General features: G+C 32.7%; 1 protein-coding gene across 5 annotated transcripts in view; it reads right to left on the bottom strand.

Annotated features, from left to right (window-relative positions):
* Nucleotides 1–311: 311 nt before the first annotated feature.
* The window catches only part of FTCDNL1 (formiminotransferase cyclodeaminase N-terminal like), a 119,766-nt gene continuing 94,226 nt past the window's right edge, over nt 312–25,851 (bottom strand). For all 5 annotated transcript variants that reach the window (XM_074302760.1, XM_074302758.1, XM_074302761.1 and 2 more), the window contains 2 exons: nt 13,278–13,463; nt 312–1,105 (listed from right to left, as the gene is read on the bottom strand). In XM_074302760.1, coding sequence (XP_074158861.1) covers nt 678–1,105; nt 13,278–13,463 — 614 coding nt within the window. In that variant the 3' untranslated portion in view covers nt 312–677. The remainder of the gene's footprint in view (nt 1,106–13,277; nt 13,464–25,851) is intronic.

Genomic DNA, 25,851 nt, shown 5'->3' with positions numbered 1-25,851 from the left:
TTTTAAGGCTCACAAAGTGTTTTTACATATATTTATCTTTAAATACCACAGAAGCCCTGCAAAGCAAGTATTCCATGCTTTATTATTTCTTTAATAAGTGAAGAAACTGAAACTCAAAGAGTTTAAAGATGATTTGTCTATAGTCATACAAAAAGTAAGTCAGATGCAAAATTTGAATCTAGTTCTCTATTGTTTCCAAGAGCATCTTTTTATCCAAAACATGTAATTCTAGAAGATACTGAGAATCTGCTGGTAGCAAAAAGTTTTACTAATCTGATAGGTGTTTCAAAATGAACAATCAAGTAAACAAATAATGTCTATTTTTGCCTTTATTCATATTAATTAGGGCTTACTTGTATATATTTGTGTGTACAGATATCTATATATACACATATATACATATAGGTCATATACATCCATCCACATATACATTCATCCATACACATATAAAATGTGTATATGTAATTTTCCCCCAAGACCTGATTTTTCTTTCTCAAAATCTTTCATAACTGCCACGTAGTAGTAGTTAAGTATTCTTGATAATCATAGCAAAATCACAAGGTCATTTTTTTGTTTTCCTATTGCAATTGCAATCCAACCTCTGCACATCTTGTTGAATAAAGGGTTTGATAGAGGCTGCCACTTTTCATTTAATACAAAAGCAGCATTTGCTGGAATCACATGAAAATGCCTTCCCTTTTCTTCCAGAATTCTCCAATCTTTTCCTTTAGAGCATATTCAGCACAGTCTTTACACTCCTGAGGTGTAAACCCAACCAATGCTGTTCCAATGATACCAATTCCCTGATCATGAGCTAGCTTTCTAATTTGAGCCTCTAGAAATTGAGGAGAAATGTAATAATACTGATGCCCAAGAATACAGTATGTAATATATTTTGAGTTTTCTATAGGCTTTTGATCTTCAAAACTCTCCACATTACAAGCAATTTCAATTTTTCCATCATGAGGAAAAGCCATGGCTTGAACGCCCCTTAGTCCATCCACATTGGAGCCTCTGATTATACTTGCAATCTTTTTTCCAGCAGCCAGATCTTGAGAATCAATTGTCACATTGCAATTCATCACATAGGGACTGGCACCAATACCTGCAATCATCAAAAAATTGTATTAATGAATAAGAATAAATTTCCATTTTGGAGTATTTAAAGAATCTTCTCTTTAATCTGTTGTGATCAATAATAAAACACTTTCTTAGGCCTACCTTCACCATGAAATGATGTTGAGCATTATTATTAAATGATTCACAACTTTTAAAAAGATTATTTTTGGTAAAAATTGGTAAGGTTACGTTTTGGTAAAACTTGAGCAAAGTTCACTTAGTTTTTTGAGCTAACAGCAGTTATGAGGAAATTAATATCATCAATTTAAAAAGTATTTGGAGGACTTTTTCTGCCTAGATAATTTCAAAAAAATGCAAAATTATCCAAAAGACTAAAACAGGAATTCTCAACCTGAAACTAATTGACTTAACTTGAAACTGAGAAGAACAAAGGAAATAGAGTAGAAATAAATACCCTCTCACAGGGTTGATGGATAGAGTTTAGGCATCTACTGATTTAGATAAGAAGAAAATTTAACCTTATTTTTCACTAACCTCTCTTGTAATCCTATTAATTTTATTTCATGTGTTTGAAAATTCTAAAATAATTCTAAATATTTCTAGCTTCATTATCCATGACACAAAAAAAGTTTAAGATCCCCTACATTATGAGCAAAGGTATGGCGTGCCTACTTCAAACCTCTCCCCTTTCTAATCCATTTTTCTAAAGAATCGATAAGGGAAGTTTCCCTATGTCAAATAGCTAATTGTATCATTCTTCTGCTTAAAAGATTCCAGAGGCCTACTAGGATATCATCAGTAGTAAATTATTGCAAAACAGTCTAACTTCCATCTCGCCATATCTATATGCTGGTTCAAATGGTAAAAGAAGTCAGAAAGACTTAAGTGACTTGGCTAAGCTTACATAGCTAGTAAGTGTTTGAGCCCAGATTTGAATTTAGAAAGATGAGTTTTTCTGACTTAAGGCTTGATACTCTATCCATTGAGCCACCTAGTGACCCTGGTGGTTTTTATAAGAGAAAAGGACAGATATGATAGATGTAAGATAGAAGGTAAAAGTGATAAGATTTGGCAAAGGATTGTGTAATGTGGGATGAATAAGAGTGAGGTTATTATATTAAAGTTTTGAGCCTTGGTGATTAGGAAAATGGTAGTGCCCTAAAAGTAATAGAGAAATTTGGAAGAAAAGAAGCTTGGGATGGGAAGCCTAAAAGACATTAGTGACACAATTAGTCAATTAGTGACACAAGGCTCTAACTCAGGATTGTAATATAAATCTGGAAATTATCTGCAAAGAGATGTTTAGAACATATGGAAGCTGATGAGATCACTAAGGTAGCATACAGTGAAAGGGAAAGAGGTCCCAGGAAAGAGTTTTGAAGCAATAAATATGGTTATTCAGTATGGTGTGGATGACAAACCAACAAAAGTTTCTGAGAAGGAGCACGTAGACCAATAGGAAGTGAAACCAGGAGAGATCAATGTCATGAAAACCCAGAAAGAATGCTCCAAATCATATATAATAAAAGAAATGTGAATCAAAAATACCCCAAGGTTCCATCTCAAACCCCACAAGCTGACAAATATGACAAAAGATGGAAATAGTCAGGGTATTGTTGGTGGAGCTGTTAACATAAACATTTTGTCAGGAAAATTTGAATTATACAATAAAGAAAACTATATATACATTTTGATACAGAGATTCTATTACTATGTATATTACCCAATGGATATCACTGTTAAGCACAATGTCTCCATATACTACAAAATATTTATAGCAATATTTTTTGTGGTAGCAAAGAATGGAAACTAGTAGATATCTATCAATTTGAGAATAGTTGTACATATTGTGATATAGCAATGTAAAGGAATTTTACTCTGCTGTATGAATTTTGAAATTATGAATATGATGAATACAAACAAGCATGGAAAGAGTTGCATGAACTCATATAGAGTGAAGTTAGTAGAATTTAAAAAAAAACATGTGCAATGACTACAACAATGTAAATGGAACCACAAAATCAATGTGAATGTTGTGAAATTACAACGAATAAGTATAACCCCAAAGAAGAAATTTGGAAGATATCTTCCCTACCATCACCACATCTCCCTGACAATCCTTGAGAAGATGGTGTAGATCATTACATATGTAGTCAGATATTTTTTGATTGTCGATTAGTTTTACTCATTTTTTTATATAAGATGGTTCTCCAACAGAGAGAAGGAGAAATTTAAAAAAAACATATCAATGTGAATAATTTTTAAAAAACAGAGAGAAAAAAGACAAGAGAATGGTGGAAGAAAAAATGATCAACTATGTCAAATGCAGAAAAATCAAGAAGGATGAAGATTGAAGATTGAAAAAAAGTATAATAAAGAAATTATGGGCTCCATAATATTAGAAAAACATGGATAGATTTGCACAATATAATGAAGAGTAAAATGAACAGAACCAAATGGACATTTTATACAGTGATTGAGTGATTAAGTCATTTTGACTACTATATATACCCAAATTAACTACAAAGGACATGTGAAGAAAGATTCCAGAGAATGAATAGATAAATAGAAGTATGGATGGAATAATTTTGTGTATGTACATATTTGTATCTACTAACAGCCATCTCCAGGGTTGGAGGAGGAAAAAAAGGTACAAAAAGAAATTCCACATGCTTTTATTATATTTTATTATATATTATTTTTTATACATTTTCATATATATTATTATATAGAAGTTCTATATATTATATATTTAAAAGTTCTACACAATAGATTATACATTATACACATAACATATTTTATTATTCATTAATGGAATAAAACAAACATATAAAATTCATCAGCTGTTTTAGAGAGCAATTTCAGTTGAATGATGAAATTAGAAAACAGATTGTAGAGGGTTTAGGAAAGAGATAATATCAAATGACAAAACCTACCTTAGAACTTTTTTCAAGAAATTTAATAAAGAGAGAGATGAAGGATAAAAGCTAAGCCAGATGGATTCAAGTAAGGATTTTTTTTAATGTAGAGATAAGTGTTTTTAGGCAGTAGGGACAGAGTCTGTAGATGGGAAGAGAATAAAGATTAAAAAAAGTGAGGATAGTTGCAATGCTGAACAAAATAGGAGGGGCATGTAATCAAAGATACATACATGTAGAAGAGTTGCCTTAACAAGAAGAAATATCACTTCTTCATCTGAGATGGGAGAAAAGGAGGAGACAGTGGATGAAGATCTCTGAGTGATGTGAGGAGAGAAGATAGAAACCTTTCAGTCAAAGGCTTCTGTGAGGTAAGTATCAAGTCCCTCAGTTGAGAGCATTCAGGGAATAATGTCATGGGAATCTTGAGGAGCCCAGAATGGTCACCCCATTCATTATACTCTAGGGATAGTTCTGTTCACATTGCACATACTAAATGTTCATTGCTGAATCTATGATTTGACCAGTATAACTATTCCTCTCACCAAAATACATATTATAACCTTTTCTTACCTTCTTGGTCTATGTGTTTTTCATTATGTCCTTTTGTACAATCTCCTTTCAAATTCTACCTGATGTTCTGAGGGCTTTATCTGTTTCTTTTAATATAAGTAGCTAGTATTAAAATTACTGAAAAATATTGATAGATATCTTAATATCTTGGTCTGTCCATATGTGGTCTTTTATTCTTGATAAATGATTGGCTTACTCCTCTTCTAACCAGACAGATTGAGTATTATGTGATTTTTGATTCCTCTGAGCTCTAAACACAGGGCTTCTAAATATATAGCTTATTAGTTGGTTAAGTTAATGGCAACATAATAAGCCTCAGTTTTCCATGTCTTCATTTGGGAATATTTACATTTCTAACAGCAAAACTATCTAGGGGATTAGTGAGAGTTTAAAAAGGGTAACTTTTTTTTTCTTGCACTTAACAATTCCTTAGTTATTGTCAGCTCATTTTGCTGTCATTTTTTTTTCTTGTTGCTTTCAAACATATTACTTGTGATATCAGTGTCCACAAGAGAGGTGCCTACTGGTTTTTTCTTTATACTTCTGAGATTTTGGATTTTTTTTAACTTACTGGCCTGACTACTCTCATAGTAGTGGTTTCTATACATGTTCAAAAAGACAGGCTTTACTGGAAACAGTTAAACTATTAAATAAGGCACATTTCTTTCTTTTCTCACACATAGTTACAATGAAACATTTCAGCTCTCATGAACAGGCAGACCCCTTAATATAGGGACTTCTGTAGGAATGAATCATATTACAGTATTTCTCTATACTGCTGATTTCACAAAAAATACATTTTCTAACAGTCAATAGATCTCTCTCTTTTCAAATCACACACACACCAATCACCTACTCCAAATATCTACAGGAAGTAAATCATTGTAACATTTCACAGAGTGCATTTAGACATTCCTTTTACTCACATAAATCCTAACATACAGTGTTGCCATGTGTGAACTCTGTATGAGTATCTAAGTATGATAGGAAGGCAGCCCAGCTTAGTACAATGAACATTGGATCTTGAGACAGGAGAGACTTTGACTCATATCTTATTTTGAACACTTGCTAGCAATGTGAACTTGGACAAGTTATTTTAATTTTCTTAGGCTCAGTTTCCTCATCTGTAAAATATCTTTAGTATGAGGGTTTTTTAATTGGCTAGTTAACCTGTCAAGCACTTTACAAGCCTTAGAACACTTAATGAATGTCAGCTATTTTTATCCCATCTGTCTGTCTCTGTCACATACACACACAAACACACACCATCTCTCTGGTCTCCTAAAAGCAGAGAGAAATATTTAATTTCTCATTCAATATTTTACTCCATGATTTCATATGAATCCATAACTGAAATAAGATCTTACTATGCCTTCCTATGGATAATTAACTAGGACACTAAACCTAAGAAGAACATTTTTTATTAGATATTATCATTCATTCATCAATCTCCAAAAATTCCAAATTTCTAATAAAAAATAACATTTACTACATGGTAGGTTATAGCTCTTTTCTACAATAATAATAGCAACAATAGCAACAGCAACAACAAAATATTGCTTCTTCTACTTCATACTTTTCCAGACTTTCACATTCCATCCTTCACAAAATAAGAATGAATGACAAAAATAATCCAATAACAATAAACCAGATTCTGCTTTGGAATACAGAGATCCCACTGATGTTATACATAAGCAGAATTTGGTACTCTATGTTCAATGCAACTTCGAAAGAATTTTTAATTAAAAAAGGAAAGCTAATCATACTATGTCCTTTAGTTAGTTAAGCTGTCTAATTCAAATAATTCCATTCTTGTTTGGAAACTAAAAATATGATGTGAACGTTTTCTTTTCAAGTTGTTAGCTTCACTCCCCTCCCAAAGTCTACAACAGAATGGTATTCAGATGTTCTGATGGCAGAATGCAACTCTTTGCTGCACGGTTGAAATCACAATTTTATTCCAACACAACTGTCACAACGCCCTCAAGCAAGCTAAAAACAAGAAGGGGGAAAAACTCTGGTATGATTTAATTTTCCATGTGTTCTTTAATGAGAAAATTTATCATTCTAAATATTGGTGTTTACTCCTATTTAAATCCTTTTTTTCTAAAAAGAAAAGGAAACTGAGATTGAGTTGCTATTATGTAGCTTGAAAATATAACAAGCCTGATGTTTTCCTGACAATTCTGCTATTTTCTTGTGTGGAAACACTGTATTTATCATATACTGTACGGCTGGTGAGTCAGATATTATAGAGACCTTATGGTTAACTGATAGTGATATAAACTTTTTATGCCAGATTGTTTAAGCAGAAAAAAACCCCAAATGCACTTAATTAACATCTGATGTGTAGCTTTTTCAAACACAAATGCAATATTTGTGTTTGAGCACTGGCAGTAATGACTGTGAACTCTGCTATTAATGTCTGGTTGAAAGATGCTTGTGGCAAGATCACGTCTGAAGCAACACAAATAAAAACTTGTGTTCAGACAAAACAATGGTGAAGAAAGAGCCCATTAGAAAAATAAAGAAGCAGCCATCAGAAGAGAAACATGTAATTTTTTTTCTCCTTTAGAAACATACTCACATATCAAAACTACTCTCAAGAGTGGTTTCAGATTCCATTATTTTCAATAAATCAAAGGTAGAAATGACTCCATATCGTCTTCTCCCTTCTGCCCTTTCCCCCAAATAAGCTTCAATTTAATGAGGTCACAGGTAATTTGAGAATTTCTGTTATTTTTATTTATTAACCCAGGTATCTTCTTCTTTAATAAATTGATGAGTTTAGAGAATCACAGACCCAGTGCTAGAATGGGCTGTGGAGGCCATGAAGTCCAGCTATCTCATTTTATAGATAAGGAAACTGAGTCACATAAAGGTTAAGTGATCATCAGGAATTTGAACCAAGTTCCTATTACTCTATGCTCTTCCTATTGTACTGTGCTGAGAAAATTTATTATATAAAATATTCAACATCTTCTTTCATAAGGGTTCTTAATCTGAAATCCATAGACTCTTCTTGAAGGTGGACAGATTCCAGTACTTCTGTGATTACTTTTTAATCCTATGAATTTTATTTTATGCATTTCAAAACATTATTCTGAGGAGTCCAAAGGCTGCTACATGGATCTATGACATAAAAGTTAAGAAACCCTGATTAATTTATTTGAAGAAAGGACGATCTTTCTTGTTTATAGGCTACATTTTAATTGCTGCCAGATTATTATCTGTTAACAAGAGCAGCTAAGTAGTGGAGTGGATAAAATGCCAGGCCTGGAGTGAGGAAGACTCATCTTTATAAATTCAAATCCAGCCTCAGATATTACTAGCTGTGTGATCCTGGGCAAATCATTTAATCCTGTTTGCCTCAGTTCTTCATCAAATGAACTATTGAAGAAAATGGCAAAGCACTCTAGTATCTTTATCAAGAGGTCACAAAAAGTCAGACACAACTTAATAACAATTTTTACAAACCAGGATAAATACTAATCCTTACTTCAGAGTGGTTCCCAGGCTAAAGGGCCATCTAAGCATCTATGTTCAAGGTTAAAGGCAAAAAAGTTTCTTCCACATCAATTACTTATCATACTTATCATGAATAGAATACTTCAAAAAAAGTATGTCCTAAAGAAAAAGCATAGTAGTCAGAAGGGGGTTGATTAAAGGATCAATATAACTCTAAAGTGCTTAGTAAGTCAAATATTACCATAGAGGGAATGCAGGACATAAGAAGTAAAAAAAATTAGCAAGAGGTAAAATTTCAGAAAGAGAATAGACAAAAAGATGTTAACAGGATCAAAGGAGTATTCCGGTCTTGTGGCCACAGACAAGATATTGTTTCAATTGTGTTTGATTTCAAATTTGTTCTTGTAGTTATTCCTTGTCTTCCTCAAGAAAAGGAAAATAATATTATCCTACTACAATCAATCAAAGACAGAAATTTTTAAATGAATGTTTCTGAATTTATAATTAATTAAATGGTTATTATTTGTGTTAACAATCTAAATTTATATTAGCATTTCAAGGTTTTGAAATTTTTTACATATATAAATATATCTGTACATATGCATATGAATTTAACAATTTAAAACCACTAAATGTGTGTGTGTTTATAAATGATCATTAAGACCCAAATACCATGGAATGAGTTCCAGAAATATTTGAGGGACATAACTATACATAAAATGGGCAGCTAGGTGGTGCAGTGGAAGGAGTGCCAGGCCTGGAATCAGGAAAGTTAATCTTTCTGAGTACAAATCTGCTCTCTGACACCTACTAGCTGTGTGACCCCCAGCAGGTCACAACCCTGTTTGCCTCAGTTTCCTCATCTGTAAAATGAACCAGAGAAGGAAACAGAAAACTACTCCAGTATCTATGCCAAGAAAATTCCAAATGGAGTCAGGAAGAATAAAATAGGACTGAAAAATGACTGAACAAATATATCCAAACTCAAATTTTTCTAGAAAGTACAATTGTACCCTTCTTTACTTAGCCCTTGTAGAGACAGTTCTCTCTTCATCTCCTTCTTGAGCATATGGTTTAAGTATCTAAGACACATTATGTTTCAACACTTTGAGAAATGCTACTTTTCAGAAGATCAACTTGACTGAACAATAAGTACAAGAAATGATGAAATGTGCTCCTTGAAATAAACTTCTTTCTACAAATTGTAACTCATTTTCTAAGATGAGGCCTTGAGCTTGGAGAACACTTATAGGTATCTCAAAAGAATCCTCAGAGGAAATTCTCAGTGTGGGGTCACGAGGCACAATATACATCAGTTGGATTTCTGATGCCAAGAGCAGGATTGTCTGATATTGGACTTCCTGTTTGGAGTGGAGGGAATTGAGCAGGAGCAGATCTCAGTAACCCATTTAGAGAGCTAAATAGAAAGTCCATGATTCCAAGACGTGCCATTACTCTTATCTAAGACTCTTAAAACACTATATAAGATTAGAATTCAAAGAATACTTTACTTCTATTTTTTAAACAATTATATACACATGCATGCTTTTTCATATAGCAGAGCAGACTACAGTGTTTAAATTACCCCATAAATGTTTAGGCTTTTTTTTTTTTTTTTGGATATGGTGTTTATTTATAGTTCTTAAACTATCAACCATTATTGCTCTATCCTCACATGTTCACAACAAGCTGACCAACTATGAACTTTTAAAAGGAATTTGGCTTAAAAAATTTTTATGTGTTTGGCAGAAGCTGAAAATGTTAATCACTCCTGGACTCATTCTGTTTTCTTTTGTTTATAATATTCTTAGGGAACTTCAAGTTAGAAACCTGCACCCTTATTGATTCTGTTTCTACTCTGGTGATCATGTGATCATATTTGTCATCCTGCAATGTTGACATTAAGTGTTGACTTGATAGTAATGCTAATATTTTATTCTTCTTGCTAAAAAAAAAAAAAAAAAAAAAGAAAAAAAAAAGAAATAAACAAACATGGCAACAATGAGTTGTTGGTGTTGAACAATAAATTGTTTTGGTGGAACAGAGTAGGTGAAGAATGCTAAGACTATGTAGAGTAACCTGAGATGAGTTAGAAAAAAACGGTAGAGGTTAAATTTAAGAAACATATAAAAGCATTATTATTATATGGGACCAAACTCATTTAATCAAATGATAACCAGATCTGGTATGCCTTCACTCAAAATTATGCTCTGAAAATGACATTTTAATAAATATTATTTTAGGCAAAAATAGATGATTTTTTTCCCTCCTAACTTCATTTTAAGATGAAATAAAATACGGTTAAGAACTAACCTGTACTTGGACTTTACTATGAATCACAGACTTCACTTGCTTTCTAGCCTGGGAAATATTAGAAGCAGATATTTTATACAGCTTTAAAAATTATTTTCCACTCACCTTTGAAAAAGTTTATTTGATTGCTACTAGCACCTGGTCTGGACCTGTTAGATGGGTTGCTGTTTTTGGCTGGTCTTATCTAAGAGTAAAGCAAAGTAAGCTTGGAAGTCCTTGCAATTTTCAAATTGCCTGGTCAAGGTGAAGTTTATAATGCCTTCAAGTAAGATTTATCAAGAAGAAGTGCAAGAAACACCATGGGAAACAATCTGGGCCCATTTTTTATTCTTTACTAATATGAAAACATTCTAGATCTTTCATCAAGCCAAATTTGGCTAAATTCAAAGACTGACTTCTAGAAACTCTAAACTGACTAATCTTAACAAAAAACTTACCAAAAAAAGGGGGGGAGGAAAAGTAAGAGAAATATTTGTGTAGAAACTAAAAAAAAGAAAAAAAAGTTGAAGACCACTTCAAAGTTCTTCATATATTTCTAGAGACAGCTGACCTTAATATAAAGTACAAAAGATTATTTAAGGTTAAAGACAAATGAATCAAAGATTAATGTTTAAAAAGCAGAGACAAAATATTGTAAATCACACATACATTTAGAATTAGAATGGGAACTAACACGCACATTGGTTTAAAACAAAAATAAAATTTCCTTCCTTTTGGGAAGATTGACCAAAAAAGGAGTAGTATTCATGTTTGATTTTTAGGTGATGATATTTACCAGAAAAACTTGAATTTCCTAAATCAATATCTATTAATAAGATGTTAATAATATTATATACAGAGTGCTATGCCAGGTATAGGAGGGAAAAATAAAGCCCTTCATGAGATTTACAATCTAATAAATAACTTACACTGATATTAGCATACACAATCATAAATGGTTAAGTACCTAGGAGACAGGGAAATGCTCTGTGAGAGGTCCATAGACAATGACTCACTCATTCTCACAGAGCTGCAAAAATGAACAATTCAATTACTCATCCAGATGTTTGGTCTACACAATACTAAACAGCTGATTGGACTGTGTTGTTTATTGAACTGACTGGATGTTTTGGCAACATATAGATACAGGCTCAATCTGCAGTGCAGCTTGAGTTAAAAACCAGAAATGAAGTTTCTGAACTTTTAGTCATTAAATTTACACTTGCTCATCTGTGAACTAAGTTGTAAGGCAATAAGTAAGAAATAAATATTTTTGAGGGAGATAGTTTCTCTCTGCCAGTCATTAATGTACTGAGCTTGTATTAAAGAAAACATCCATTATCTATGTGAGTTTCTATAGTTTAGATAGGACTATATCTGTGTAAACATGATTTAATATCTGAAATTGACAATTTATAGCACATGTAACCAGAAAGTGAACAAGATAATAATAGTGCTCCTTTAAATAGAATTTCAATGTTAACAAATATATGTGTATACATACATGTAAATATACAAACATATATACAAATATATAAATATAAAACATATGTATACATATATAGTATAGACATGTATGTATACTTATATATCTATGTATACATATGTATTTACCCATGTATATTGTGTACATCCATATACATATATGTGTGTGTGTATGTGTGTGTGTGTGTGTGTGTAGTATTTGGTAAGCTCAGTCATGTACTAAGGAGAAAATGATAACGTCCTTATCCCTCTTGCTCTTTTGGACAGAATGTGACTTCCCTAAGTGAGGCATCCATTCCCTGATCCTGAGTCTTTAGTAGTTCACTGATCTGATCTGACTCTTTGTTTTATAATTGATAGCAATGTTCACATTTAAGAAGTTCTACTAGCAATATGGACCTGCATTTTGACCTTACTTTGACAGTGAAACTCATATTTTTAAGCTAGGGTTTAGAAAATGCTACAAGACTCAAAGAAATAACTCTATAGTGATGGAGCTGTAGATGGCAGAATTGATATATTGAGAAGAAGCCCACCTAATTAGACCACTCAAAATTTCAGTAAAATTGTAATTATTAAAAAATCATTTTGGGGGCCTAAAGGAAAAGGCTATAGAAAATTTAAAAAGGAAAGAATTTAAGAATCTGAATGAATAACATGATAAAACAGTTTAGCAGTTATTGAATGGGAACTACAAAGAATATACATATTTTGCAGTGTTCAGGCATCTTTACAACAATTAGTCAGAAACTAGGGCATAAAGAACTCATAAAAAACTCTAGAAAGGCAAAAATACCAACACTTCCTTTAAAAACTGCAATGAAATAAACATTTTAACTAATAAAGAGAAGATGACAAAGACTTTTTAAAGTGTAAATGATTTAATTCAAAAGTGAGTGGTTCAAAGAACAAATTAGAGAAACAAATAATTATATCAAAGCAAATGATAACAATGAGAAAAAGCATACAAAAACTTGAGAGACAGCCAAAGGAGTTCATAAGGGAAAATTTATATTTCTTTAAACAAATTTTATCAAAAGACAGAAGGAAGAAATTACTTAATTGAACATGCATCTTGAAAAATTATAATAAAAAAATAATTATCAAATACATTCAAAAATAGGAATTTTGAAAAATAAAAGTATTTCCTGAAATAATTTTTAAAAATATTGTTAGAGCTGTTTAAAAGAAAAACACAATAAGGTACATAAATGATTTGCTAACTTAATTTTTTAAAAAATAAGTAGATCAAGACTTAGAGTGGAATTTTCCTAAGCTCCAACATAAAGCTTTTCTAAATTCCTTCACTAGGAAACTTCTTGGAGGGATAACTTAAAAGTTATTTCTAAACTTGCTTGGATTTCAGAGAACAAACATAACACCCTTCTCCCATGAGACTGCTAAATAAATAAAATTGATCCTTTTTATGCTATCAGACAGAGAAAAAAATGATACTTCTACCTGTTAAGCCACATCTCTTCTCAGGCATAATCCCTATATCAGGTTTAAGAGAACTGAACTCCCTCCTTGAGAACCAGCCAAGCTGCTTCCGTCTCTGGACAAGACTTCGTTTCTCTGGATGGTCAGCTTCCCCAAAAAGAAACACACTACAACCAGGCACATGAGCTGTTAGCTTTTCCGCTAAACCTAAGGAGAAAGGGAAGGAGTCAAGAAGAAAAAAATAACAAAAATCAAAATCTTTTAAAATGTCCCATATTTTTATTCATATTTGGAAAACTCACACTTTCATGTCATTTTCCTTTGAAGTTCATTTTACAACTTATTTTTATACAAAAGATCCAGAATTCACTATTATACAGAAATACAATTATATACATTTTGATTTGTGCATTTTCTTTCCTGAATTTTCATGACACTGCTCTCTTTTGGTATTCCTAACTATCTGACTGCTTCTTCAGTCTTTGATGGATGATGATTCACATCCCACCTTATAGGAATTGGTGTACACTAGGATTATTGGAGACCTTCTGTTCTTTAAATATAGTCTTTTAATGCTCTTATCTTCATGGTTTCAGGTATTATCACTATGCAAATAATTTTAAGATCTACATATTCATCCCTCATCTCTTTTTTGAAATATAGTCCTACAATACCGATTTGTGGCCCAAACATTTCTGCTCCTGAATGTCCCTTAGCCTAAATTTAATAATATGAATAAAACAGAATTTATTCTCTTTCACTTCAAACTCACTGACCCTTGAAAAACCCCTATTTTTGTTGAAGGTATACCATTCTTTTCAGTCACACAGATTCATGAACTCAACCTTAACCTTGATCTTTTTAATTTCTCTTAGACATCTCAACTTTTCTTCATTCTATATGCTATTTCTTGCATTTATTCCTTATTTCAATTCATACAATCATTTACCCAAATATATTTTAATACTTTTTGATCATTTATTATCTGCAAAGTACTCTGTAGGTAAAGTGCTGGAGATACAAAGACCTTCTTATTACTTCTTACTTGAACTATATCTCTCAATAGGTTCTTAATTGTTCTCCCTGTCTCCACCTTCTCTCCCTTCTAATTCACTTTCACAATGTTGCCAAATTGATATTCCCAAAATCCAGATTAGGCCCCACTTATGAAATTCCAATGACTTTCCTGTTGGCTCTGGGGAAAGATTTAAACTTCTCAACAAGACATTTAAAACCTATTACAATGAAATCTAAAGTTGAGTCTAAACTATCATTCCAGATTTGTTTCATTCTTCATACATTTTATATCCTAGCTAAATTGGTTTGTTTGCTATCCCTTTCATATGACACAACCCTTGATTCTTCACCTTTGCACTATTTCTCACTAGATGTAAGACCTCCTCATTTCTACCTCCTGAAATTCCTACATCCTCATTTCTGTCTCCTGAAGTCCCTGGCTCCATTTATATCAATTCAAATACTATAAACTACACGAGTTTTATGGTTTTTTTTCCTGATCTCTCTCTCTCTCTCTTTCTCTCTCTCCCTTTCCCTCTCCCTCTTCCTTCTCTTCTCCCTCTATCCCTCTCTTGGGTCTCTTGTCTCTGTTTCTGCCTCTGTCTCTGTATGTTTGTCTCTCTCACACAAACACACACACATACACAAACTTATTAGGGCTTCCTCTTCAAATATTTGCTTTGTATATATTCTACATTAACTTATCTGTGTATTTTTCCTCTTTTTTTTCCCCACTCCTGAGCCCAATCCCTAATAGAACAGAAGGCTTTGAGGAAAGATAGTGTTTTCCTTTTTTATTTTATTTTATTTTTTTGTATCTCTTGCATCTAACACAGTGTGTTGGATATAATAGTTTTTGAATAAAAATCAAATTGAATCTGAAAAATAATTACCATTATCTAATTTATATGATATGAACTACTTAATATGTGATTTAAAATGGACTATGATTTTAAAAATATTTAGCTATGTGCCACTTTCATATATAGACCTCTAAAAAGCTATCTCAAGTTTGAGTTTCTCTATTACACAAGACCTACTCAAAACTATGACCTTGAGTGCCGACAGATCCATCCTTAAAAAAATAAGAACAAATCACAGAATTTCAGAGTTGCCATGAACATTTCCTTTCTATGATAGCTTCAGGAAAGACTTCATAGTAAAAGATGGTTACTAAAACATAGCAAATTAAGTGATAAGAAATGTTTATAAAAGGAAGGTTATATAGATTATATTTTATAGTTTATTTTGGTATTATAAGAAACCATTGGGGTAACATAATCATAATCATACTTTAGGAATATCATTTGGCAACTAAGTAGAGAATAGGATAGAGAAAGACTATGGAGATGCTATTATACTGCCTTTGCTGTTTTCTACTTGCTTCCTGTTGGGCATCATGGCTCTGATGGGATATCTGTCTTCAGCTGCTGTACTCTATAAGCTGCTCTTTACTACCATTTATTGGGGTGTACAAACTGTTAAGTATTTACTGTTTGCCAGAAATTATATCAGGCATTGAGAATAAAAGGATAAAAATGAGAGTCCCTGACCCCAAGGGCCTGAATTCTATTGGGGAGAGGGAGAAAGGGAAACAATATGCACATAGCTAAATAAATGTAAAGCATATATGCAGTAAATACAAAGTCATTCCAGGAGCAAGGACACAAGCAATTGCTGAGATCAGAGTAAGCCTTGTATAGGAGATGGCTGAGGCTTGAAAGAAGTTAGGATTTCTATTAAGTGTCTCTGAGGAGGGACTGTACTACAGGTAAGGAGGTCAGCCTGTGCAAAGGACCAGAGGCAGGAGATACGGTAGTGTATCCTGTGGAGTGAACAATAAATGGCACAGTTTGGAGAATAGAGAGTACATGAAGGGAAGTAATATGAATTAAGCTTGCAAAGGTCAGATGGAACTAGGTAACAGGAAGGCTTTAAATACTAGATAGAAGACTTTTATTTTATCCTAGAGACAAGAGGCAATCTTATGAGCTTTTGTCAGCAGGGAAGTAATATGGTCAATTTGTGCTTTGGGAATATCAGTTTGACTTCATGAAGGATGAATTGGATAGGGGAGACAGTGGAAACACTCTATTCCTATTGATATCACATTAAATATGATTGATTAATCATACATAAAATGATTGTGTATTGACTGATTAATCATGCATATGTGAACAATATGGTTACGGATTAATCAATCATCTTTAATCAACAGGGAAATCCAGGTCAAAGAATTTGCAATGATGAACCTGGACATACATTACATATGAAATGAGAGATTGGACTGATTGGTCTCTTAGGCTCTTTTCAGCTCTAAATTCTATTATTCTATACAGCAAAAGTTCATCCAATCTGCCTAAAATTAACCAATGACTGTAGTCCTCTCTGATGTGTATATATATATATATATATATATATATATATATATATATATATATATACACATTTTATTATAATTGGCCACAGAAAATTAAAAGATTGAGTGAGGTTAAACTTTTTAAGACAGATTGCTTTGAAAACTTTCAGAGAATGGGAATTTAGGGATAAACATTGATTTTCTAAGTACTTTTCCATTTTTTGCCTTCATTCAAACTGTGCATATGTACTAAGACAATAAATATTTATTAAGCACTTACAATGTGCCAAACACTCTTCTAAGCACTAGAAATATATAGGCAAAAATAGTCCCTACTTTCAAGAAGCTCACAGTGTAATTAGAGAAGATGATTTAGAAAATAATACAACAATAAATAGCATCTATATAATGCTTTCTATATTCCAGACATTGGGCTAAGTACTTTACAAGTTCCTCACAGGTAGGATATTATCCCTACTTTACAGATAAGGAAACTAAGGCAAACAAATATTAAGTGACTTGCCTAGGTTCACCCTGTCTGAGGTCAAATTTAAATACAGGTTTTACTGACTACAGGTGCAGTGTTCTATCCACTGTATCTGCTAGGTACCTAAATAAAGTTTAGTTTCAGGACCTTTTGGAAGAGCAAGGTATGAAATATTCCTTACAGAATTATATGATTTTTCTATATATTATCCAGTGAATGAAAGCATCTGAAAGATGTGAGAGGAAGAAAACGGAAGTAGAGGGAGTTCTTAACAAATGGCTTCATTTTTTCAGTGAAATAGAGGCAAGATTCTCAGCTGAAAGTGTGGGAGAAAGGAATCTATGAAAGATTTTGGGAGGAATTAAAAGGTTTGAAAAAGCTGCTATGGGGAATAGGATCAAACTTTACCGATTTAAAAAAAAAAGAGTATTAACAAAACAAAATTTGGGTCTAAAGCTATCCTCAGTATATTATATATTTCCAAAAAAGTAGCCATTTAATAGATTTTTTTATTCTTATTTTACTTGGCTGGATTTCCCAGCAATAATGGCTCACATCTTAATACCCCAAAGTCAATGTATAGTATTGTTTCATTCAGTTATTTCAATCCTTTCTTTCTGACTCTTTGTGATCCCATTTGAAATCTTTATGGCAATGATACTGGGCTGGTTTGCCATTTCCTTCTCCAACTCATTTTTACAGATGAGGAAACTGAGACAAATGGGTATAATTAATACAAGGTACCAAAATCAGTCCATATTATGAAGAGGTTTCAAATATCTAATGAATCAATTCATCTTGTTCAAAAAAAGGAACATATCCTCACATAAATAGGAAACAATAAAAGGGCAAACTTCTACAGCCATCTAGATTGTTATGAAGATAATGATTATCATTTTTTCTTTTTTCTCCATATACAGCAGATTTGTTACAATAGAAAAAACACTGATTCCAAATTCAGAGAACTAGTTTCAAATTCTATCTTTGATATACAGTAAATAAATGTGACATTGGGAAAATCATTTAACCTTCCTTCCCTGGGTCTACAGTTCCTTATCTCTAAAATAAAGAGCTTCTAAGACTCATTTTAGTTCTTTATCTATAATCCTATGATTCTATTTCCATATGCCTCACCATTATTGTCAGGCCTGAGCAGCCTCTTTCTCTCTCCAGCTATATTTTTACCAGGCTGAGACTTTGCTTGCATTGCCTGAGACTTTGAAGAAACATCCCATATAGCCAATTGGCTAGCCTCAGCTACCCTCAAAATGATTTTTCTTTATCCATTCATACTCATTTATTTTATAATGTTATTCTGTTCCAACTTTAGATATTTATGTAATGAGCTTGGCAATTTCTCCTTTTCAAAGAGAAGAGACTAGTTTGAAATGAAAGGCTTGTTTGTATAACAGTTTTAGCTTGATATTGTTATCACAAGTGTTTTTCTACAAATGTATACCAGACATGACTGTGGTTGCAATGTAGTGTTTTATAGAGAATTTACAGTAATAAAAGTAGTACAAATGGATTATGTTTAAAAATCAGCTTAATTGATTATACGTGCCTGTCTCACACTAATGTGCATTTTGTGTCTGGAGCATCACTTAATACCATTCTTTTCCTTTCTGTTTTTGTTTTCTCTCAAAAATATTTAGAGTCGTTGGCAGGAACAGGATGAAACTTTTACTTTTTTTCTTAAACCATTGGAATGGTACTGTGACAGCACAAGGAACATAAAATTTTAAGTTCAGTTCTGTTTAACAGCCCTACGCCGGCCAATACGGATAGCCAAAAGGCAAGTACAATCATCTACTGCTCATCCCTTTTCCCCTGGGAAGAGGCAAAACAAATCCTGTTTCCTCTGGCATCCTGAGAGTATCTGTGGTTCCCAAGAGCTGTCTCTAGCCTTATTCCCCAGATTTTTGATGATACTCAAAGAAAACTATAGCATTCTCTTGCTTTTAGGTACAGATCAAGATTTTTGTTACCACTTTTGCTTCATACTCATAGAAAGAAATGCATCACATCTTTCAAAACAATAAGGGTACTAGACCTGAAATTTTAGGAAAGCCAAGACTCAATCTGAATCTTGTTATAAAGTAGGGGGTTTTAATGTAGGATCCAGTAACTTTAAAAAATATATATTTTTTGTTAACTAAATATCAATAATAATTGGTTTCCTTTATTTCTTCTGTGTTTTATGTTATGGATTTAAACATATTCTTCTGAAAAGGGGTCTATAAATTTCAACAGATTGCCAAAGGGGCCAAGCCTCTACTCCAAAGGATAGCATAGTCTGGTGTTTTTATTTTTTTATTAAAACTTTTTATTTTCAAAAGATATACATAGATAATTTTCAGCATTCACCTTTGCAAAATCTTGTATTCCAAAATTTTTCCCTTCCTTCCCCCTACTGCCTCCTGTAGACAGCAAGTAATCCAATATATATTAAATATGTGCAATTCTTCTATACATATTTCCACATTTATCATGCTGCACAAGAAAAATCAGATCAAAAATAAAAAAAATAATAACAAAGAAAACAAAATGCAAGCATACAACAACAAAAAGAGTGAAAATACTATGTTGTGATCCACACTCAGTTCCTACAGTCCTCTCTCTGGGTACAGATGGCTCTCTTCATCTCAAACCATTGAAATTGGCTGTTGAAAAGAGCTACATCCATCAGAATTGATCATCATATAATCTTGCCATTGCTATATACAGTAATCTCCTGTTTCTACTCACTTCAGGCCTCTTTGAAATCATCTTGCTGATCATTTCTTATAGAACAATGATATTCCATAACATTCATATACTATAACTTATTCAACTACTCTCCAACTGACGGGCATCCACTCAGTTTCCAGTTTATTGCTACTACAAAAAGGCTGCTATATTTTTGCACACATAGGTTCCTTTTTATGATCTCTTTGAGATACAGGCCAAGTACAGCACTGTTAGACCAAAGGATATGTGCAGTTTGATACTTCTTTGGGCAGAGTTCCAAATTGCTCTTCAGAATGCTTGGATCAATCCCCAATTCTACCAACAATGTATTTGTATCCCAGTTTTTCCACATCCCTTCCAACATTTATCATAATGTGATATTTTTAAAGGCAAAAACTAAGGATTTCTACCAAAAACTCTAAAATGTATTCAGGTTACAAAGTGCCTTTATGATTTTTTAATGTATAAAATGTTAACTGACCTTGTTTATTGAGATATAATCCTTGGTCTTAAAAAAATTGTGATAGTTCTATTGTAAAGGAGGTATTTGGGACTTTTCCTAAATAACAGATTCCTAACAACAGATTTGGAGTTTCCTAAATGACCAGTTCAACATAACAGAATGTAGGCTATACCTATTTGTTAATTAAATTGGAAAAAGTTCCTTGATTTACTTGATAAAATTAAAGGGAACTCACGACCTGATGAATACAACTGATGGGAGATAGATCTTGTTTAAGGACAAATCACATAGTAAGAGTCAGCTGTGAGGGATTGATCTTTCACTTCTTCCCTTGTGGTGCTTTTGGAAAATGTAGAGTCACGTGTATAGACCTCTTGGGCATAGAACAGGAAAGATTTGGAATTCTCTGGACACTGTCATCCCTGAATCCAGCCTTTTAGTTGATTTTAGTGCCAGTCATGAGGCATATTTGAGTTGGCTAGAAGATTGGATAGTATTATACCTAGAGTGAAGATACTGCAGAGGAGATGAAATGCTATGGCCACAGCGAATGAAGACTCAGAAAAGAAATCTCTTCTCTCAAGTCCCTGGCACTGTCAAATTGCTTAACATAAGAAATTGACATTTTATCAAGGATCATGAGACCATTCCATCTGACTTGTAGCTGAAATCTTCCATATGTTTTGTGTTCTCAACTATAATATGTGCTTTTTAAGAGCAAGAACTATCTTACTTTTCTATTTGTATCCCTAGCTTTTAGCATAGTACTTTGCTCATATGAAGCACTTAATATTTGCTTTTTAAAATTTTATTCATTAATTGTATTGTGAATCCTTCTTGCATTCTGGTGAAGCCTAAGGATCCCTTTTCAGAATAATTTTTAAGTGCCAAAAATACAAGATACATAGGAATATAAAGGAAATAATTTAGGGTGAAATAGAATTATCAAAATATTTTTTTAAAATTCAAAGACCTCTTGAGAGCTTTCCATGGACTTCCATGAGGGCCCATGAACTCTAGGTTAAAAACCCCTGGTTGTATCATTTCAGTAAATGCCTTTGCTTGAGTTAATTTTATCCTGTTGTTGAATATCAAAGGGTAAACACACCATTGGAGGAAGAGGATATCAAATCTGTAGTTTTTAGGGTGCAGACCCAAGTAGATCCTTGAACCCAAGGTAGTTACCCACTAGGTGATAATTTGTAAACATAAATTCTAAGAATAGCCTGGGGAGGAAATACACATATTCAACAACATATTTGTAGCAGCATTTTTTGTGGTAGCAGAAAACTAACCAAAAAAACAAACAAAAAATACAAATAAAGTTAGTGTGCCTTAAATATGGAATAATTACATAAAATATAATATATAAATGTTATATGATATTAATGTGCTTAAAGAAACTACAAATATGAGTAATTCAGAGGACCAAATATTATTTGTATGAACTAATATAGAATGAAAAAAGTAGAACAAAGAGAACAATTTGCACAATAATGTAAATGAAAAAAAACACAAAAAGACATCAGAATTCAGATGAAGTTAATCATGGTTTAGAGGACTAATGATGAAACGTCCATTATCTCTCTTGCTTTTGGCATGGTGAAAGCTGGGAGGTTGCATAGGATTTTAGATTCTTTTGTTGGAATGATTTGTTTTTCTTGACTTTTGATACAAAGTAAGATCATATGGAAGACAGATAGATTAGAAAGTAATATGAATGTAAAGTACAAAAACCATCAATAAAACCTTTTAAAATGTGCAGAAGTACACACGAACACATATGCAAACATACACGCATACATATCCATATACCTTACCATTGTTACTCTCTTCCCTCTTCCTATCAAATTAGGTTCTTAATGCTGTTGCTTCTTCTCTTATAAGCACAATTAAACACAAGCCTAGAGTACATATACTACAAAATTCTTCAAGTGTAAATTTCCCCTTCAGAAATAAACAAAAAGAATATAACAGAAAGGAAAAGTTGGTTGCATTTCTGGGAAGTCTGTTGACCAGTTCTTTGGGCATGTGAACACATTCTAACATCTATTAGTTAACCATAGTATAGAATTAACATTTGACCATGGGAATGAAATAAAAACAATATAACAATCCGCATATGTTTTTCCTGTTTTGATTTTTTAAAATAAAATAGCCTGTGCATAAAATCCCCCATATATCCAAGGAGGAGCATGATTTCATAAATAAAGGATTGGATTTATAATACAGAAGATCTGAATGTGAATCACATCTCAGATACTTACTAGCTATATGACTTTGAATAACTCTCAGCCTCAATTTCATCATCTATAAAATGGGTCTAAAGATATCCATAATACCCATTTGTGAGGATCAAAAGTAATAACACATGTTAGAGCCTTTGCAAACCTTAAAGCGCAATTTAAGCATCTGTTATTCTTAAGTCTAAATTAAACTTTCATTCTACTTTGTTACAAGACTTCAAAAAAGAGCAATACTAGAAGATAGTTTAAGCAATATGACAGTTGAAACTTTAATCAGTTTCAAACTTTGAAAGTTTGGAGACCGTACATTAAAAAAATATTAAGAATATAGCCATACTTTTTAATCTGGAAAATTATATAACATTTTTTAGTTTGCCATGTGGGGGGCAAGAGGAAAATTTCTCTCTTTGATTGTCAAAATTTTTCAAAAGATAAATCCTTACTTTTTCCAATGTCTTCATTAAACAGAGCTGTTAAGTATGGCCCCTCAACCATCCTCATAGAGTACAAAGCTAACCAGTATTCACCCCATATGCTCAGCTTTGAAGTGTGAAACTGTGACCATCCCACCAGTCTATGACTACCATCAAAGCCATCTCATTACGCCTAGTACTGTGAGTTAAAGCACAGGGCCCTAACCACTCCAACACAAACACCGCATTAACAAAGCAACCGCAATATTCCTCCCCCACAAGACTTGAACTCAAAGAAATTTCTACCATATGTACATACACATGAGATATGAAAATTTATTGTGCTAGAACATCATTGAGAAGTACGTTAAGTATGTTGACTAAAAGAGGATGTTATTCTAAGGAAATAGAAAAAAATAAAATGCAGCTGATCTTTATGATTAAAGAACAGAAACATTAAACTGAAAAATGAGATTAAGTGCAATTCCTAAATTGCCTTTCTTCTGAAACATTCTCCTGTTTAGTTTTTTCTTGTGGAAGTGGAATACAATTTAAGAGTAGAAAACAAAACACTGTCACTCCATGCTGGGTGCTACTGTTTATTCTATCACATTTTACTTCTAAAATACAAATAAAGATACAAATAAAGATAAACTGATAATGTCTATGATTCAAAATGAACAGGCTTCTTTTACAGGCAAGAAATTTCATTGGTTAGTCATGTTTCCATCAACCTTGCTAACAAGAGGTAAATATAAATATACACATATGTATTTGTATATATATATATGTATACATATATGCATATATTCATACACACAAATATATATATATATGTACATACACACATATATACATATCTAGAGACATTGTGAAAACTTAAGAGAAGGTAATTCCAATTGAGCACTTAATTAATGGAAGGGCAGTAAGGAAATGAATCCACATGTTACAGCTATGAATTCTAGTGAGGATATAAATTTACAAATTTTATATGGTCATGGTCTTGAGGAAATCTTACAAGGATAAATGAGAATACAAAGTACTGTCTTACCACTCCTACTTCCTCCATAACTTCTCCCAAACCATTTCTTCAGCCTCCTTATTTTTTTTAATTTTAATTTTATTTTATAATTATAACTTTTTTTTGACATTATATATGCATGGGTAATTTTTTACAACATTATCCCTTGCACTTACTTCTATTCAGATTTTTTCCCTTCCTCCCCCAACCCCCTCCCCCAGATGGCAAGCAGTCTTATATATGTTAAATATATTACAGTATAATTTAGATACAATATATGTGTGTAGAACCGAATTTTTTGTTGCACAGGAAGAATTGGATTCAGAAGGTAAAAATAACAGTTTACATTCATTTCGCAGTGTTCCTTTTCTGGATGTAGCTGATTCTGTCCATCATTGATCAATTGGAATTGGATTAGCTCTTCTCTATGTTGAAGATATCCACTTCCATCAGAATACATCCTCCTACAGTATCATTGTTGAAGTGTATAATGATCTTCTGGTTCTGCTCGTTTCACTCAGCATCAGTTGATGTAAGTCTCTCCAAGCCTCTCTGTATTCCTCCTGTTGGTCATTTCTTATAGAACAATAATATTCCATAACATTCATATACCATAGTTTACCCAACCATTCTCCAATTGATGGACATCCATTCATCTTCCAGCTTCTAGCCACTATGAAAAGGGCTGCCACAAACATTTTGGCACATACAGGTCCCTTTCCCTTCTTTAGTAGTTCCTTGGGGTATAAGCCCAGTAGTAGTTTGGCTGGGTCAAAGGGTATGCACATTTTGATAACTTTTTGGGCATAATTCCAGATTGCTCTCCAGAATGGTTGGATTCTTTCACAGCTCCACCAACAATGTATTAGTGTCCCAGTTTTCCCACAGCCCCTCCAACATTCATCGTTATTTGTTCCTGTCATCTTAGCCAATCTGACAGATGTGTAATGATACCTCAGAGTTGTCTTAATTTGCATTTCTCTGATCAATAGTGATTTGGAACACTCTTTCATATGAGTGGAAATAGTTTTAATTTCATCATCTGAAAATTGTCTGTTCATATCCTTTGACCATTTATCAATTGGAGAATGGCTTGATTTCTTATAAATTAAAGTCAATTCTCTGTATATTTTGGAGATGAGGCCTTTATCAGAACCTTTAACTGTAAAAATGTTTTCCCAATTTGTTACTTCCCTTCTAATCTTGTTTGCATTAGTTTTGTTTGTGCAGAAACTTTTTAATTTGACGTAATCAAAATGTTCTATTTTGTGATCAATAATGGTCTCTAGTTCTCCCTTGGACACAAACTCCTTCCTCCTCCACAAGTCTGAGAGGTAAACCATCCCATGTTCCTCCAATTTATTTATGATTTCGTTCTTTATGCCTAAATCTTGGACCCATTTTGATCTAATCTTAGTATGTGGTGTTAAATGTGGGTCCATGCCTAGTTTCTGCCATACTAATTTCCAGTTTCACCAGCAGTTTTTGTCAAATAATGAATTCTTATCCCAAAATTTGGGATCTTTGGGTTTGTCAAAGATTAGATTGCTATTTTTATTCACTATCTTGCCCTGTGAACCTAACCTATGCCACTGATCAACAAGTCTATTTCTTAGCCAATACCAAATGGTTTTGGTGACTGTTGCTTTATAATATAGCTTTAAATCAGGTACACTTAGACCACCTTCCTCTGACTTTTTTTTCATTAGTTCCCTTGCAATTCTCGACCTTTTATTCTTCCATATGAATTTTGTTGTTATTTTTTCTAGGTCATTAAAATAGTTTCTTGGAAGTCTGATTGGTATAGCACTAAATAAATAGATTAGTTTGGGGAGTATTGTCATCCTTATTATATTCGC

This window comes from Sminthopsis crassicaudata, chromosome 3 (assembly GCF_048593235.1).
Source record: "Sminthopsis crassicaudata isolate SCR6 chromosome 3, ASM4859323v1, whole genome shotgun sequence".
In the NCBI taxonomy this organism is placed as follows: Eukaryota; Metazoa; Chordata; class Mammalia; order Dasyuromorphia; family Dasyuridae; genus Sminthopsis; species Sminthopsis crassicaudata.
Note: the sequence above shows the minus strand (reverse complement) of the source record. Positions and strands in the feature narration are given on the sequence as shown.